Here is a 20,197-nt window from a genome sequence, read left to right on the forward strand (position 1 = left end):
TATGTGAGGCAGTAGTGATGGTTGTGCATCTGTTGGCTCTGCATCAAAAGGTAAGTTAACCTGCTTATTGAATGCTGATTGCAAAACGTGTCATTCTTTAATACTACAGGGAGAATCAATTTGAGATTTTGATGATAATGTATGGATGATATGTATTAAGTTTGAAAGGAAATGACATGAAGACATTTAGATTAATTTTTAAGTACGTAGTCATTCAATTTAGCTATTTTTCTTGTTTTCTTTCTGTCTCTTTTCTCTTCTTTCTTTGTTTGTCTTTCTATCTTTCCTAGGGAGAGATACAGAGAGAGAGAGAGAGCAGGAGAGAGAGGAGGATGGGAAAGAGAGAGAAATACAAGGGGAGAGATAGAAGGGAGCGAAGGAAAAGTAAAGAGAAAGAGAGACAGATCAAAGAGAAAGAGGAAGAGAGAGAGAACCCAAGGAGAAAGAAAGAGATAATATAGATAAAGACAAAGGGAGAGGGAAGGGATGAGAAGATAAAAAGAAATGTCCAAAGAGAGAAGATGAGAGGGGGAGGGAGGGAATGAGAGGGAAAGAGAGAGGGCGAGAAAGAAATAAAGATTAATAGAGAGATATAGGGATACAGAGAGATAGAAAAATACAGTGAGAGAGAGAGAGAGAGAGAGAGAGACGGGGAAAGGGAAAGAAAGACATAAAGACAAAGAGACAGACGGAAACAAAGGAAAAGCAGAGAAAAATATAGACAGAAAAATTGAAAGAGAGAGACAAAGGCAAAGAGAAAGAGGAAGAGAGAGAGAGAAAAGAGAGGGAGAGAGAGAGAGGAGGGAAAGGGAATGAGATAGAGGGAGAGATAAAAATGAACAGACAGATATAAAAAGACAGAGAGAGATAGAAAAATACAGAGAGACGGGAGGAGACAGAGATAGAGAAATACAAGGAAAGGGAAAGAGAGACAAAGAGATAGACGGGAGCGAAGGAAAAGCAACGAGAAGGAGAGATAAAAAAGGAAAGAGAGAGAGAGAGAGAGAAAGGCAAAGAGAAAGGAAAAGAGAGAGGGAGACAAAAATAAATAGAGAGGGTGAGAGAGAAAAAGACAAAGGTAAAGGGAAGGTGTGAGAAGGAAAGAAAAATATAAAAAGAAAGGTTCAAAGAGACAGGGTGTGTGTTTGTGAGTTAGAGAGAGAGGGGGGGCGAGAAATAGAGGGAAAGAGATATAGACAAAGATATAGACGGGAGCGAAGGAATAGCAGAGAGAAGGAGAGAGATAAAAAAGGAAAGAGGCAAAGAGGAAGAGAGACAGAAAAATACAAAGAGAAAGAGGAAGAGAGAAATTCAAAGAGAAAGAGAGAGATAGAGAGAGGAAGAGGAAGGGAGAGACAATGAGAGAAAGGTTTCGATTGGTTTTGTTTATGTAACATCGCTTTTGTGCTACTTTTGGCTAATCGCGACTATGAGGACGGTGATGATATGATGAAACTGATAGAAGAACACTCCCAAAGAACTTCCATGCCGAGGCCGGAATTTAAACCCGGGACCTCTGCCGTTATGACATGCTGTGCTAACCACTCCGCCACGGAGGTCAAACATGAAAAGTCATGTGTGTTGTATTTCTCATTCTACGAATATCTCAATACTTTCGTTTTTCCCAGAAAGCACAGAACAATACTAAGTGAACCCCAATAAATGCTTCGTAGAACGCTAATTTGTGGATGCAGTGTACGTAACTCTTCGCTTACAAAAATGACAAGTGCCGTTGCATAGTAATCGAGTGGTTTCTGGTTCGACAACCACGATTCGTGTCTCGTTTTAAATTGCAGACACGATAAACCATCGAGAGTTGGTACACAAAACAAAATCTCGAGACTTCTGATTTGTTCTGGATTGTTGCCTGAAATCTAGATTGAATTTGAATAATTTTAAGATTTAGATTAAGGGTACACATTGACAAAGACCCATTCCTCCTCTCAATAGAAAAGAAAGCATTGGACAAGTGTCGTTGCAAAATGAACTTAGGTTGGGCGCAATCCAATAGGGAGGTCACGTACTTTTATCTCACTTCTTCTTATTTTATGATGACGTCGTGATAACTTTTCTGTTTCCAGACATATCGTGGTAGTTCATGTCAGATGGCCAATGGTGATGCTACTATTAACGCTTGTAAGCCTATAATCTCATCTTCTAAGAACGCAAAAGCTTCTGTCGAACTACAGGCTCTAAAGGTAATGTTTTAATAATACTTATTTGTATTACATTATTCAATATCTGATAGCTATACTTATCAATGTTGTATTGGAGAGAGAGAGAGAGGGAAAGAAAGTGGAATATATATATATATATATATATATATATATATATATATATATATATATATATATACAGGGTGTCTCATAAGTAATAGCGCAAACTGACACAGGTGGAAGTAACACTAAAATAGAAGCAAAAAAGTCTCAGTAAACATGACTCTGCAAACGAGCCGTTTTCGAGATAATCGCGAATGTGTGATTACAAGCCACCACTGACTTCATTGTTTGTAAACGTCGTCCTAGTTGTTAAAATGTGTGCGAATGTGTGGTTACAAACCGTCATTAATTGCATTTTGTAAACACCGAGTGCTTTAGTCCTTGCGTGGTCCGAGGTTTGCTCTTTGTTTACAAAACAGAACATTTCCGAGAGGTGGCATTGTAATCAAACAGGATGGATACAATCAATCAGTACACTGTGGGGTCACTTTTCTTACTGTATTATTAGCATTTTAACAACTAGGACGACGTTTACAAATAATGAAGTCAGTGGTGGCTTGTAATCACACATTTGCGATTATGTTGAAAACGGCTCGTTTGCAGACCCATGTTTACTGATACTTTTTTTTATTCTATTTTCGTGTACTTTCACCTGTGTCAGTTTGTGCTATTACTTATGAGACACCCTGTATATATATATATAGATAGATAGAGAGGGGGAGGGAAAGATAGATAGATAGAGAGAGAGAGAGAAAGAGAGAGAGAGAGAGATGGAAAGAGACCCCCTCTCTCTCTCTCTCTCTCTCTTCAATGATATGAGGACTAGTGGAAACGTCTTGCATTTCGTGTGGCACAAAAAGGCCAACACATAGAGCACACCTTGTAGGACGCCAAATGTGAACTTCAACTGTCAAAATATCCTCGCCAAGTAAAGTTAGGCGGAAAATATATGCTTATTCTTGTTTCTGAGAAAACGCACATCTCACATGATGTGCCACATGGCCCCCTTCCCGTTTGAAAATCTGGATGTAATTCCAATATGGCGGCTTTCAAGATGGTCACCGTGATGCATACTAGAGACATATGGTGTGCCCTCCCAATTACCCATATCGGAAGTTTCATCAGTTTTAAAATTGAAAGGGTTCTGGACTTTTGCCTCACCCTGCATATTCATTTCTCGCCTATAAAGGGGACGTAAGGGGGTGACACCCAAATGTCAACCTCCACGTAGTACACCTAGGTTACTGCTTCTTGCAGGCTAACGAGGCTCTGGCGTCTGGATCCACATCCCTGTGGAGATATGTTGTCCTGTGATTGTCCTTGGGTGTGCTGAGTGTCCCATTATAGACTCAGCTTTTAATAGGCAAGGATATTTTAGTTCTTTATAGAATAACTAGCTGATTGCCCGGCTTTCCCCGGGTATTTATTTCTCCCAATCTTCTCTTAGGAAATAATGAATTGTAAGTATAGTGTAAAATGAACTTGGAGTTGAACGGCATTGGGAGTGTCACTATTCATCCTAGCGGACCCGAAAACTATGGATTGCACACTAATATCGGACGTTTTCGATTATTTTTCTTGTCACCCCTTCCCTACCCCACCCCTAGGGGTGCCAGGGATTTCTTACCCCCACAGCATTTCTTTCTAGATTGTAAGTCGTATGTGTACCAAGTTTGGTTGAAATTGCTCCAGGCGTTCGAGAGTTATGCCGGAACAAACATTCATATATACATACATACATACATACATCCATTTTTATATATATAGAAGATGAATGAATGTTTTTCTTAAAAGATGAGTTAGGAAATTTTAGGGACCTGTTATTAATTTTGTTTTAGTTAAGGGGCCTATGCCCATATAGTGTGACGGGCAAGAATAGCCTTTGTGCTGAAATTCCCATAATATAGATACCCTGTATTTAAGCTTAACCATATTTGCCCTCTTCCCGCACACTCGCTAAGATCTTACCTAAGATGAAATCCACAAGCTTTGCTTCAAAAAGCATTTGTAATCATTAACAGTCACGGACCTCTTTTTTCCACTTTAACTTATGGAGTGAAATGATTATAGCTAACGAAAGTAGTACGAAAGATCACAAGGTCTGCATTACAACAAGATTGGACTTTCATAACCCAAGCGTAACACTTGCAATCCAAGGACGACAAGTTTCGTGGCTTCTTTTCCATACGAAATTAAGTACTCAGGAAGTAATGTTTTATTACTGGTCATCAAATTCGAGAATTCTTCGGCAGAAGATTTCTGGCCTCCTTCGGGTTGGTTTGTGCTTCGCGTTTCTGGGATTGGATAAGCAACCTTATCTGTAAGTAAGCTTTCTATAACAATGAACATTGCTTATTGTTGTCAGTTGACGATGTGTTCAGTATTCATGCCAATCGAGGCTGGAGCTATTGTTCTAAGCAAGCAGAAAGAGTGTGGACGATGCAATCAGCTGGTTGCCTGGTAAATCTGCCAAAACACATCAGTGTTCCTATCACCATGAAGGTGGGAAACCCATACAAAGCGAAAGCAAGGACGTGATATCCAACGTTGTTGCAAGGGAAGGAAGTTTATAGATACGGCAACACGGGGGCAGTCGGGCACAATCGAGAGGGCCAAACAAATGACTGGTTATCACATGACGCTACTATGTCAGGGGTCTTGGGTTCGAATCCTTGACTGGGCATGGGTGTCCTTTGTAAGTGTTCCTTCATCAATATCGTCACATCATCACCCATCATCATCTTCGCGATTTGCCAAAAGTGGCAGAAAAGTGAAATAAAATAAACCAAATCAATATTCTTGGTAAGTCTGTAGAGAATATAGTAAGGTAAAGGACCTCGATCTGGGTTCGAACCCGCAACTATGTAATTACAAGAGAATGTGATACGTGCTCTCGTAACTATGTAGGTAAAATGCTTTGCCTGGTAAAGTTGGTATCAAGCTCTCTTTGCTCTCACACAAAAGAATTACCGGGAACCGAAACCTGAACCTCTTGATTACTAGGCAGCAGTGCTAACCGCTATAAAATCGTGGGATTTTGCTGAGACCGAGATAGTGTTTCAATTGCAATTTCGGCTATTTTACCTCACTTTTCTATCACTTGGATTAATCGCGGTGATGGGGATGAGTACTGAATTTATCACATTAGAGGGTGGACAAATACAATGCCTGACCAGGGTTCAAACCCGCGCCCTATGGTACTACGTTGACCACACAATCACGGAGGCATGTGAAACGGTCCTCAAAACGGGAGCGAGAACATACTTGCCGATACGAAATCGAGAATGAGGCTAAATTTAGCGTCTGGGACTTCCGGTGTAATTGAAAACATTGGTAAAGTATGACGTATGCCATTTATATATATATAACAGTACCAGCCATAGCAAGCTGAGTGCGATGAGAATAAGTGATCATATTGCTGAAAGAACACTTACAAAGAACAGCCTTGCCCAGGCTGGGTTTCGAACCCGGGACTCCTGGCGTCGTAGTGCGCAGCTTTAACCACTCTGTCACGGAGGTCGGTGCGATGCAAGACACTAAACGACTTGGAGTCCTACCAGGATTCTTATTATTTTCAAGATCCCCTTCTCACTTCTCAGATCTTTTTATTTATACTATAAGTGTTGATAACAGCATAAGCCAACGTACAGTACAGTGGTCAAACATTAAATCTTAATACGAGGGGAAGTCATTAAATAACAGGAATTTTATTCTAAACTGAGGCAATGAAAGAGCAGATCGACCAGCGAATTCGTTAATTTAGTAATATCCTCCTCTCCCCTTGACTTAAACAATTGTATCCGTACTGAACCTTAATTCTGCTGTAAATTTCAGAAGGTTTCACTCCATCTGACCACAAAAAACGAATAACACATCGTAGATCTTCTACGGTACAAGTCAACAGTGGAGCGGCCATCTTGTACGAGCTACTGCGCAGGCGCAAACTACTCGATCGTCACGACACCTTTATGGCGTGTTGCTAAGGAACCATCTTGAGTCCCGAAATACAAATTTTCGTTGTGCATAAATCTCCATGAAGTTCAACAAAATAAAATTCCTGTTATTAAATGACTTATCCTCGTACTGAGTACCAATTACATTATGCTAAAGTGGATGATTAAAGACAATGTTTTGTAAGAAATTATTAATATAGAATTGATTCGTTCACCGATATTAAACGTATATAAATTTAAAAAAACAACGTTTATGACGGTTAGATTGGGCCGAAAGTTACAATAACAAAATACAATAAAGATACACTACATCGTGGGAATAACAAATGAATACAAATAAGGCTATTAACGAAGTTAAGAAATATAAAAAATTCAAAGTTAAAATAGTGGTGAAAGAATGTATTACTTACACAGTGCAACAATACGCATCTAGACAAATGTATTACAAATTAAAATTCAAGAAATTATTACTGTTGTAAATGTTCAAATTTAAGCGATAATATATATCCCAAACAGAATTTATGTGGCAAAGATTCTATGATTATGAATAATTTAGAATATGTGCATCGTGGCCACGTGCTTACAATTACTTTTGTTGCCTTACAAAGCACGTACAACCTCGCAATATTACTCGTATTGCATGAATATGTCCTATCATCTAAATATATATTTAAACTACAATTTCTAGGAGAAATATACTCTTTGATACAATTAAGTCAAGATTTGAATTTTTCGATTAAAGTTGCATAAATTACATCACAATAATTTGATATTATGTCTATGTTTGTATTAAGGCAACTTCAGAATTATCCGATTTAATAAGGGTGTACAGTTATAATTTTCAGAAATAATATTGTTGCGAGATCGTTAGCATTTTGGGGTGGAAATATATTACGAGCTAAGCTTCGTCTGTACGTGGCACGTTTCAAACTTAAGACTTTAATCGTCCTTCTATGACGTAGGGCATTCGTATTTTAAACTGAACAAGTGAAGGTGTTTCTCAGACTGAAATTGCCTTTGAAAAAACTCTGACAAGTCGTCCATTGTGAATGCAAATTGGAAACAAATGGAGACATTTTGGCTGTAGTTCATTTAGGATGCAATTGCTTCGTTTCTGCTTTCGTCTGATGCCTAAAAACAACCAATATTGATATATTGAGAGTCTTCTTGGCCCATGTACAGAATTTGGAAGCAGCCACGAGAATGCAAACTCCAACAGCCAATGAAACCTTACGACAATTTCCTCAACCAACCACAAGCGCCATCTGAGTGTGAGATAAACCACTTGCATTCTAACCTCAGTCACTTCTGGGAGATGCTTTGCAATAGTCAGAGGGGGCCACTCCGCGACTTGCACGTTATTGGCTAGAGCTTGTGACGTCACTAAGAGGACACGAGCGGAAGAAAGTTATGCGTAGAATGTAGCAGATGGCCCAGGAAACGCTGTGTTTTCATGCATCTTTTGATATTATACACCAAAGCTGTTAATTTAATTTGACAACAAGAGATCAAATACGCGATAGAAGAATACACTTATTTCGAAACAATCCATAGTTTATTTTTCAGACATTATTTGCGTGATATCTTGTCCCTGTAGGCTGTAGTCCACTACCGGCTTATCTTTCCAGAGCTAACCTATTTCATTTATTTTAAATGTCTAATTCTAAGTAAAGTTCTTGTCCGGGCATATTCTGATATGAATTTTTACTGAATGTCCTGGAATTTCCCTTTAATAATTTTACGCTACTTTTAAGATTCTCCAGTTGATCGCCACGATGAGGATAAATTTGTTTTTGTTATTTAGCGTCTTCTTCCACTTTTGGCTAATCGCGACGAACAGGATGAGTGATGTTTAGTTTAAATTGATGAAGAGACACTCGCAACAGGCACGTATCCAAGGGGGAGCTTAGGGGGCTCGAACCCCCCCGAAAGTTTGCTGTTTACAATAGATGTAATGAGGTTTTTGGTTTCTTGTGGTGGGAAATAAAATAATGTGACGATAATTTAAGGAGAGAAATAATTATCGAGTCAAGCACGTATCCAAGGTGGGAATCAGGGGGCTCCAGCACCCCCTTCAGGAAATTACGCTACATAAAATTAGGTTCATGGCTTCTTGAATAATGTGATGATAATTTGAGAGAAATAATTATCGAGGCAAGACACAGAATGTTCTATGACCCTGTTATTGTTAATAGCGCGTATCCAAGGTGGGATCAGGGGGCTGGAGTCCCCTCTTAATTTTTTTCAGTTTACACTACATAAAATTAGGTTTTTGTTTTCTTGAATAGTGTACCGATAATATAAGGAGAGAAATACTTACCAAGGCAACACGGAGAATGTTCTATAACCCTGTTGTTGATAATATTGCATTAAAACTTTTTTTGAGCTTTCGGTGTTGTCGCAGCACTATGTAAAGACTTGTCAGTATTTGGAAGCTGCAAACGTAGCGCCACACGTAGGGCGATTCATTATAATTTTTTAATCTCTGGAAAGCGCGAGAAGAAACGTTCTTGAATAAGAGAAGGAGTCGATCTACTGGCAACATTAACGAATCGTTTTATCTGCGGAATGTTCTAGAATATAATGAGGTTAAAATACGCGGCTTCAATTTCCAAGTTGATCTGTACAACAGAATCGGTTAATGAGAATTCAAAGGTAAGTGTGACAGTTCATATGTCGATTAGTGATCAGTCAGTGTCCATTGGTGGCTTTATAAGATCTAGTGATTTGAAGATGAAAAGCACTAAATACCGTAAAGTAACGAAGTCTACTACTAGTTCCAGTTGGGGTCCAAAGCTGAAGACATCAACGACAGCGGAATTTCCGGAGCCTCAGTGTAGTGCTAGTTCGGGTCGAGGGCCGAACAACAATCCAACAATCAACAACCAACAATCTGTGTATTACTCTATACTGTTTGGGATCCACATGGATTTTTGATCATTCCTTCATCCATTTCATCTACTCACCATTCATTTTCATCTTTGCGATTAGCCAAGGGGTAAATTATACTTGAAATAAAACAAAAGCAATCTCTCTCTCTTTCTGGCTCTACAGCCCTTGGTGGGCCTTGGCCTCCTCCACAATCAGCCTCCATTCCAATCTATCATCAATTCTTCTCCTCCATCCTTTAATTTTCATTGTCCGCAAGTTTGCAGCGACGTCGTCTATCCATCGAAGTCGGGGCCTGCCCTTTCTTCTTGCATGGTGAAGCTTTTCTTTCAACATTCTTCTTGGCATCCGGTCTTCCATCATTCTCTCCACATGCCCCAACCACTTTATTCTCTGGGCTTTGACAAATCTCACTATATCTTGGCCTTTTATTAAATCATCTAGCTCTGCATTATATCTTATTCTCCAGTCGTCATCTTCCTTCACAGGCCCATATATCTTTCTTAATATTCTTCTCTCAAATATTCTGAGGGCATTTTCATCTGACAGTTTCAAAGTCCAATTATCTGATCCATAAGTGACAACTGGTCGTACCAGTGTCTTATAAATTTTAAGCTTTGTATTTCTTGTGATCAGTCTATTTCTAAACAACTGCATATTTGCAAAATATGCACGATTGCCTGCCTGTATTCTTTCCTTTATTACTTTACTCATATCATTATCACTATATACCATTGTCCCCAGATATTTAAACTTATTATCTCCAATTGTCAGATCTTGAGGTGCTCTTCTGATCTCAGAGTTAGACATTCTCATATACTTTGTCTTTTTTTCATTTACAGTGAGCCCTATTTTTTTTGCTTCTCTTTCCATTTGCTCATAGATTTGTTTAAGTGTTTTTATTGTTCTAGAAATGATTGTAACATCGTCTGCATATGCGCATATTTGACTGGACTTTCCAAATATGGTTCCCTTTTGGTCAACTACATTCATTACTTTGTGTAATGCTAGATTAAATAATACTGCCGAAAGGCCATCCCCTTGTTTCACTCCTGTATTGAATTTAAACTCTTCGCTCAGTTTACTGCAAACTTTCACTCGTGCCTTAGTACCACTCATAGTCATTCTTATTAGTCTTATTATTTTGAGGGGAATATTATACTCTTCAAGTACCTTAAACAGTTCATTTCGATTAACACTGTCAAAAGCCTGCCTGAAGTCAACAAATAAAAAATGTAAATCCACATCATGTTCATAAAACTTTTCCATCATCTGTCTAATTATAAATATCTGATCAGTAGTGCTTCTGCCAGTGCGAAATCCACATTGGTACTCTCCCAGTATATCTTCTGTGTAACCTTTTATTCTCTCACTGATCAATCCTGACAGGATCTTATAGACCACACTAAGAAGTGTGATGCCTCTGTAATTTCCGCATATTAATTTATCACCTTTCTTATAAATTGGGCATATTATTCCAGATTTCCATTTATGGGGCATTGTTTCATTTTCCCATATCATAACAATCAATCTATGTATTGCTGCCAACAATGCCTTACCACCAAGTTTGATAAGTTCAATTATCACTTCATCCTCGCCTGGAACTCTATTATTACTCATTTTCTTCATTACAGATTCAACTTCTTCAATACTAGGTACTTGTACCTCATGACCATCCCTATTTCGTATATTCCTATTATACTGCTCTTCTTCTTGGTTTTCCACTTTATTCAAAATCTCTTTAAAGTGCTCTGCCCATCTATTGAGTATCTGATTCTCTTCTACAATTACTTTCCCATTCTTATCCTTACATACTTCTATTCTTGGCTCAAATCCTATTCTCATTCTATTTATAGCTCTATAGAATTTTCTTATTTCACTTTGCTGATTTAGTTCTTCTATTTCTTGCATCTTCTTTTTATACATCATTTTCTTCTTTTCCTTGCATATCCTATGTGCTTTCCTTCTTAGTTCTTTATACCTCTCAGCATTACTTCGAGTTTCCCTCTGTAGCATTCTCTCTCTAGCTCTATTCTTCTCATCTATAACCTGTCTGCACTCTTCATCAAACCACTCATTCCTTTTAGTTTTCTCTTCTCCAAACAAAAGCAATACAAATACAAAACAAAAATAATGGAACGATTATGCTGTTACGTTTTCCTGTATTTTAGGCACGTCGCACTTATCAGCCAACAGTCAGAGATTGCTTTTCGGTCGAATGATACTTCTAATAATCGGAGGTAAATGCAAGCTGAGAATTATAATTTGGTCTCTTATCCACCTGAGTTGAGGATCTAAATTTTTAGATGTTATTTGTAACAATATTTACTACTGCGAGGAATTAAAAAGAAACTTACGGCTAATTTCGGCACTGGCTTCCTATTCTGTAATAGTTACATTTGTTGTAAGACCATAATACATTAATTTACTTTGTATAAATATTACATTATCCATCGCTTTTCCTAATTAAATCTCATACCATATCCAACACACACATAAAATGTGTTTTACTAATAATACAGTGCGCAATTAGAAAATAAGTCTTGTGAAGCAACACAAATATGGCTTCCCCGATGGCCTAGTGGTAGCTCCGTCGCCTTGTAGTCAAGGGGTCCCGGGTTCTATAACCGGTGTAGGCACATAGTGGTTCGGATCCAACTTTAAGCTGTAGGTCCAGTCCCAGTTAGCCTTTCTGTGCAAAAAGCGGACTTAAAACGTCAATTCAATTAATCAACAAATCTTGTGATGTTACACTTACACTAAAGGAAAGAAGTTCAAATTATGTCCGGGATTCGAACCTGGGATCCTTGGCGTCGTAGCGCGATGTGCTAACCACTCTGCCACGGATGCTGGCTATTAAATCTACATGGAAAGAGTTTCTGCAGTGTGATTGAGTTGAGTCAAAAAAATTTCCTAATGTGACAGTATTCTCGCGGCATGTATCCAAATGTGTACTAATACGTGGGATGGTTAAGACCTACCTACCGATTGCCGGCCTCACTTCCACCTGCCGAGGCGGGAGATCATCCAACCTGTTACGAGGTGGCGTGTGGTCAGCACGACGACCCCCCAGTCATTTTTGTAAGTTACCATGATCGGATTACGCTACTCATTCGTAGCTCTCCAATTTCCTCACAATGGTGGGTGGCCACCGGTCCCATACACAGTCCGAAACCTCAGAAGGGAAGTTGTTACGCTTCCCCTAGGAGACTCGAACCTGCGCGTTCCGTAGCCAGAGCCCAAAGCATGACGTCTTAGACCGAACGGCCACGGTGTGCGACTAAATATGCACTAAGTTTTAAAAGCAAAAGTACCTTCTGCGCGTTGTAACATGCCATGAATGAATATAGGGATTATGATTCACAATCCCGGCCATTTATGAAAGTGGTGTTAGCATCACGTCCCGGCCCCCAAAATACTATTTTTTTAGACCCCTGGTGAACCTCAAAACAGTTTTCATGCAAGGACGTTGCTGAGAAAATCCCCCTCGAGACCAACCACCCTGGGAACAGAATCCTCGTCTTCAGCGTGACAGTCAGATTATTTACCGACTGAACCAACGAGGCTTTTTAAAGCACATATAAAATAAATTAAAACCAGCAAAATAGTATCATATTTGTACGATATCCTGTAAGTCGTACATTTTATTTTCAGCTCAATTTCTCAACAAACGCACATAAAGTAAAGTAACACAGTGCAATTGTTAATTAGTGTTGGCTACCTGCGAGATGTTCAAAGTATTATTTTCGCGGGCGATGTTTCAACTTCAAAGCTAAACGTACCAATAACAATAATAATAGTAATAATAATAACATTAATAATGGCATTATTATTACTAGTAGTAGTAGTATCAAAGACGTTATTATCCTCATAAATTACGCAAAAGGGAGGTAGATGTCTGTGCTAAAGCATTTATTTGGAACAAACTATTTGAAATATTTTTTCAACATCAGAAATTTTACATTAGCTAATAATTGAAAACAAGCACACAAACTGTATTTCTGAATGGAAGAAAATGAATGTTAAATGCATGCCGAAGATATTTTTTTGTACATATAACATGTATAACTTTCATATGTTTTACACATATGCAACATGGAGCGACATAAAATAAGAAAATACATATGCAAGATGCTAACACTAAATTATGTACGTATTCAAAGTTTATTCATTACATATATACAAAATATATTATTTAAATACATCACATTACCGAAAACAATTATATTGCGAGCGAAGCGAGAAAGAAAATTTTTGGATCCAATTTTTTTCCATTTAAAACAATATTGATTTAATAGGGAACAAATAATATCACATGGCGCCAAGGCATTCTCTCTCTTTCACAACTTTGTTTTTAAATTTAGATTATTTGGCGCCCATGGCCGACTCCCGCCGTCCCCTAGCTACGGCTCTGAACTTGACGAGACTGAGAAAAGCAGGCACTGCAAGCGAAGCGAGCAAGAAAATTTTACGAAATGTATTTTTATTTGTATAAAATTTGAAATAGAAGGGGGCGATTGCTCCTCTGTGCCCCCTGCAGGTGCCTTTGGCCATCAATGTTTGCCCCTCCTAGAATTGACTTCCGTCGAAGGTTGGGGGCAATGCCCCTGCCCACCGTTTGGTTGCACCACTGAGTAAGTCCGAAATTTGGAGGAACAAATTGAATCAATCCTGCTGCAGAAACTTCTTTTTTGCGAAGCGATGATTACTTTATTCCAGGCGATTTTCTTCTATTATTATTGCACGTGGAAAGAGCACAAACAGGTTGATTTGTTCTCATTCTACCGGCATTCAAGAAAAGGTGTGTATAAGTAAATAATCGACCCATTTATCTCAAGCTTCCGTATTCGCTAACGAAGTAAGTTCCATTCTGTCCTCTTAATGACGTCATAGCACGCACAGAATCATGGGAAAAAATCTCGAAACCTCGGGAATCGCATACCTAATAAAGGTACCTTGTGCAATAGTAATGGTCTTCGGTTCTTACTTTTGTGGTTAACAGACAAGAATTTTGAATAATAGTGGAGTCAAAGTGGTTGATTGATTTCCCAAAATATGAATTATTTACTTTACTTTGCTACCGAATTTCAAATATATAATGAAATTGTTCCATCCCCATCTGGTAGATAGAACATTGGCACTCTCAAATCATAGCTAGTTTTGCGTGTAATTGTTCTATCTGAAATTTTAATAATTAATTACAGCATAAATACCTAACCAAACAACTACTTCTTTTTTGAGAAGCTTTAATATATCAGCCTTTGCAATGATAAAAACTTTCAGAGCAATGGTGACAGGTTCAATAAGTATATTGTGTCAAAGTTTAAAGGGCTCTCCTGAAAAAATGAAAAATTGGACATAGAACATTTACATTCTCATTGGACGATGTGTAAGTATGTCTTTAAGCCTGCAGTGAAGAAAATTTACATTTTCCAACATTTTGCTTTTTACTTACCCCACCACATACTTCTATTATTCGTGAATCATTCTGGACTGGAGTATCTGCGAATGAATAGCCTCGAATGTGTTAAAATATTCGTAAAACCACTGCCTCATTTTGGAATTGCATTTAAAATATCTTGTTTACATTTCCAGGATGTTTGGCATAAGGCTTTCATTTAAGTCACACTGAATCAATCAAAAAAAAATATTATAAGTATATTTTTATATTGGACATGTGTAAATATTCTAAACAGTGATGATTCAACATGAATATCATGTCTGTAATGTTTGCTATGAAAATAATAAACACAAATGTCTGTTGTAAAATTGTAATTTTTGTTTAAGCGCTACTTCCAGAACAGCCTACATTTGTACTGCATATGCTACACATAATTGTAACAGTGCTAAAGATTTAGAAACATCAGATTTTGTAAGCAAGTGCATTACCAGAGCGTTTACCAAAATAACAAATACAAAATTCTTGACTTTTGTTTTCCATGTCTTTTCTTTCCTTTTTCTTAACATTTATTTAATCGCCCCCTACTTAGGTATATTTGGAAATTAAGAAAATTGATATTTTTGTTGAATAAAAAAACCTTACCACAAGGTCGGTTAAGATGAAAACTGAAGCTGTACATTAACAACAGATTTGCTTTAATCATTAATGCATGTAAAAATTAATGCTTCAGACTTAAACCTGGATGGTGAATGGCCACATTACTTAATTTAATATTTTCCCAAAAACTTCATGCATACAAGAATGGGTAACATTATAGTATAAGGGAAACGGATTTCTTCAAATTTACAGGAGAAAGTACTTACGGAAATCATTTTCTCTAGCATTGTGGAAGTTCGTGAATCTAGTTTTGATCCATTTTAATGCGAAAACGTACCGTTTTCTGCGAAAATCTCTGTCCGACACGTTGTTTCTGCTGCCGCCATTTGCTTTCTGCACGAGAGAGTACAATGTTCCGTGTGTTAGATGACGCAACACCATAGTCAGTGTTTCAGCCTCGCCGTGTTTTCACTAGAACATGACGTGTCGAGTATTTTTTTTTTAACTATGCTTGCCTAACCTAACTTAACATAACCTAACCTTACGGAAAATTTGGTTTTCGACGTATTAGCATAATTTCAAATCCGGGCACGAAATAAGGTATTTTCCGGTGAACGAGGTTGCAACACTGCATAAATCGCCAAAACACTCGCACAACGCGCCCTGAACCAGTACGCTATCGCCCGCCATAATGTGCTACAGAATCGAAATAACAAGTAACAGTAAGTACTTGGAAATGTAAGAAATAGACATTATCTTAGTTAGAAATGCATTATTTCACCTTAGGAAATGTTCCGCATTCCAAAATAGTACGTTAGCAATGTAAAAAATATAATTTATAGGTGTTTCCCTTATACTATAATATTACACAAGAATGCAATTCTTAAGAAACAAAATGAACAAATCTTAGCCACAACTCAATATAATTTTATATTTCCAAATATTCAATTTTATCAAATCCCAGTACAGGTATATAACAATGTACATTCACTATCCTGCAAAAGATAGCAAGAATTCTTGACCACAAGCATACTTTCTTGACTTTTTCTTTATCTACCTGTTGGTTTCTGGACTTTCTTATCATTCTTCACTAGTAGACATCCTGATTATGGAATATTCACTTGTAGAAGTTTGAACTCACCTTTGTCTTTCTTTCAGGTATTGACGGGTGAACGTAGTGATAGTAACAAGCATGTACTTACTGATTGTACTTGTTGTAACTCTCGCTTTCATCTACAAGCTTGCGACTTGGAACAATGATTACTTCAGGAAGAGGGGGATCCCATACATGGAACCCTTGCCTCTCATTGGTAACATCAAGGATATAGTGTTGAAGAGAGAGAACATTGTGGAATTTCTTGGTAGGATCTACAACCAGTTCAAAGGACATCCATTCGGAGGATGGTTCCTGGGAACCAAACCCGTTATAGTCGCCTGCGATCCATCCTTTGTCAAGATGGTCATGACGGACACGGAACATTTCACCAACAGAGCGTTTCAACCAGATCCAATCGGCGATCCTATTGCAGCAAAACTGTTCTTCTTCCTCAAAGACAACGCATACAAGGAAATGGCGCCAAGATTCCGTCCGGCGTTCTCCATTGGTCAGGTCAAGAAGATGTTCTGTGACGTCAACGGAAAGGTTCACACGCTGCTTGACACCTTGGATGACTACGCGAAGAGTTCCCAGGTCGTGGACATTTTGGATAATGTCGATCGGTTCTGCGTCGACAATACAATGTACGTGGTTTCTGGCGTTGAATGCAATAGCTTCAAAGATAGGGACAATGTGTTGCTGAAGACTGCCAGGATTCTTGTGGAACCGTCCCTGAGGAGGGTTGTGCCATTCGGTATTGTTGCGTTGTCTCCCCGTCTTGGACGTTTCCTCGGGATAACAATGGTGGAAAAGGAGACAATCATGTTCGTCAGGAAGTTAATGACCGACGTATACAATGAAAGAAAGGCGAAAGAGATAGTCAGGAATGACTTCGCTGACTATCTTCTTAAGGAAAAGCTCAGCGAACCGGGAGTTACCGAGCAGGACTTGATAGACCCTAAAACAGGTAAGCTTTCTTAACTCTCGGTTAGCTTAACCTCAGATTACCCAATCTTTGTTTCACTGTTACTTTATCACTAAACTGACGAACAGCTTGTACATGTGCTCGGTTCACTTGCTAATAGAGGTACTAAGGTCAACGGACTTGCAACTACACCAGCTTGGAGCAGCTTGGAGATGCTAACAGAATCAAACCTGGTCTGCCTAACCTACTCACGTATACATCTAATAGCATAGCGAAGGTTGCTAAGCAGACAATCAAAACGTGAAGTCATAACATCACATTATATTTCTCAAGCTGCTAAAGCTGTCGCTAGCCGATCTTGGTAAACGTCAGTTTGTTGCCAAAACTTGCCACCTGGTGCGCTCAGTAGCCGCATCGCGCTCTCCGTGCCAGTTGGCGCGCTATTGGAAAATTTTTGAACATACCTCGTATATCAGGAAGAGTTTTAGTTTGTCGTGTAGCAAGAACAATGCACAAATTCGGTTTTAGCGGTTTTCACTCATCCACAGATTATACTATCATTCATGAGACGTTAAAAAAAAACTAATTTTGCTGTGGTACCCAGACTGTTTCTACTAATCTTAGTACCTCTTCGATCCAAACAATTTCACACATATTTTTGCAATAACACGTTTAAAAAATGACAAGCATTTTTCAATCTAACTGAACCATGCTGATGTACAATTCAGTGCAAACAATCTGTAACATGAATCAAAAATTATTATGACATCATTTATCTTCATTGAACTTACAGCTTTACATTTGGCTGTTTTTGCCCAGCACATTTTAACATACACTTTTTAATTCGAGGATTATGAAATTTACATTGTTCTGTCTGGATGGTAAAATGAAGGTGAGTCCTTCCAGTCCCTGCTATTTGACGTCAAGCAGGCATATCATTTCAAAATTCCACACAAGAGAAATGATCCCATTAGACTGAAACACTCCAAAACAAATTTTGTGACTATCTGTGTTGCTAAATTGGATTTTGAAATGATCATATAAATGTATATATACATGAACGTGAATATACATGCTACAAACATAATCTTTGTGTTTCTTAGCTGGTATCTAACGTCTTACCAGAAATCAGTGGTGAACGGAGTGAAAACCCTATCCCGAAAAGTTAGAAATAACTTAGATAAGTAATTATGTCAGCTAACCACAAAAAAAAGTGATTTAGACATGCTGACATTGGTGTATAGAAAAATACCTCTTAAAACTATTTTGAAATTATCGTGTTAATTTGTGTGCATCATAATTTCACTGTCCATTGTTATAATCTCTACAGTATGTAATTTATGCATAACAATATTCCACAAGCTTCATGGCAAAAATAACAATTTTTGAAGCAAACAATGGTGTGCGTTTAAAAGTAGTTCTACATTCTATATCCATAGTATTACTACATGCAATTTTAGAATTAACTAGGACTTTTAACTTTATAGGTCTTTTAAGTGACGAAGCGATCTGCATGATAACAACGTTCCTGATCGCTAGTACCGAAACGAACGCCAGGGGCGCTGCGTTCGCATTATACGAGATGGCGCTGAATCCCAAAATCCAGGAAAAGTTGCATGACGAAATTTATAACACCCTGAAAGAGACTGAAGGAAAACTCACTTACGAAACTCTACAGAAGATGGAGTACTTAGATAAAGTTGCATCAGGTATGATCATTTCCAAGTTCATTAAATGGTAAGGACAGTAATTGTCCTGACTGAAATTGGCTAAATTCTAGCGAAATACTTTTGAAACACCCTGTTCAATAATAATTCTTCCTTATTTCAATTGATACAAGACACTGGTGCATAACACATGGTCCTGCACTCGAGTTCTACCATATTGATTGTGGTAATTGTTTCACTTGAAAAATACACCAATATAGGGTGTTTCAAAAGTTGTGCGACTATAAATTTACCAACTTATGACATATATAAAACGTATTTTGCTGCTTGAACATTACGTTATCATAGCGGTATGTTATATTAGTGTAAACAACTTGACCATACACTCATGGTCATATGCTCTTATTTCTTGCTACGTAAAATTGGGGTCCTGTGTCCGCGCAAAGGAACCAGCTCGATCGCTTGGTCTTGGGTAGCGTAGTTACATACACCTCTGAGGAAACATTCTATACAATTATTTATACTTATGGCAGTAACTTAGTGCATTAGCTTTCTTAAGCTGCGACAAGTTGCATTAAAAATCACTACGTAAATAAGGAGGATATTTTGTTTTAAAAAATTTCATAGTTTAGCTTATCTATGGTGGGTAATGCCACTATTGATTCTATCTGGGTTTCATAGATAAATGATCCTTAAATGAATCATGTTCGTACTACAATCATACACATCCATATACATACATAAGACACACACACAGGTCACAAATAAGTTGTTGTTATTATTTATCTAACGTTATTTCTTTAAGAAAAATAACACTGTGAAACTGAATTGCAATCGGTAGAGAAAATGATGATATATCTATAAATCCAGAGCACGAAATGGAAATTTTAACTGAATGAAAGGAATTACTATTGTTATCACGATGTTTTGTTGTCTCTGGTTGCTATAGCGACGAGATTAACGACAAATGAAATTAATAGCAGGGCTGTTAGAAGATCCAGGAATTTTAAATAAATTGAATTCCGGTCCAGGAGAGCAAGCATAAATGGGTTCTGGACCGTAAAGAACCTCTTTATCTCTATAGTATTTCAATTCGGTCCAGGAACCTTTCTCCAGATCAATTTAAATACGGTCCAGAAACTCTTTATTTATAATGAATTTAAATACGGTCCAGGAACCTTTTTTCCAATGAAACAATACGAAAATTGGATCGAATTTAAATTGTGAGAGAAAATAGGTTCCGGTCCTGTTCTGGAACCCAATAGAACCCAATAGAATTCATGGCTTCCTGGACCTTCAACAACCCTAATTAATATTAAAATATGTACATGAACATCAAATAATATAAGATACAGCAGCCCTGGGACTCACCCAGTTCAAAATCAATGGGTACGTAAGGGGGGGTAAAAGCGGTTACAGCGTGGTGCTGATCACATCACCTCCAAAATGG

General features: G+C 38.0%; 1 protein-coding gene across 2 annotated transcripts in view; it reads left to right on the plus strand.

Annotated features, from left to right (window-relative positions):
• Positions 1-20,197, plus strand: part of LOC145996070 (cytochrome P450 9e2-like) — a 24,269-nt gene continuing 4,072 nt past the window's right edge. Inside the window, exons 1-4 of one of the 2 annotated variants that reach the window (XM_083132303.1) lie at positions 1-50; positions 2,082-2,198; positions 16,218-17,122; positions 18,568-18,789. In XM_083132303.1, the coding sequence (XP_082988429.1) occupies positions 16,252-17,122; positions 18,568-18,789 (1,093 nt within the window). In that variant the 5' untranslated portion in view covers positions 1-50; positions 2,082-2,198; positions 16,218-16,251. Of the gene's footprint in view, positions 51-2,081; positions 2,199-4,410; positions 4,540-16,217; positions 17,123-18,567; positions 18,790-20,197 lie in introns of those variants that run through there. The other variant, XM_083132304.1, reaches the window with a different exon arrangement.

The sequence above is a fragment of the Lepisma saccharinum genome, chromosome 12, assembly GCF_977018435.1.
Source record: "Lepisma saccharinum chromosome 12, izLepSacc3.1, whole genome shotgun sequence".
Lineage (NCBI taxonomy): Eukaryota > Metazoa > Arthropoda > Insecta > Zygentoma > Lepismatidae > Lepisma > Lepisma saccharinum.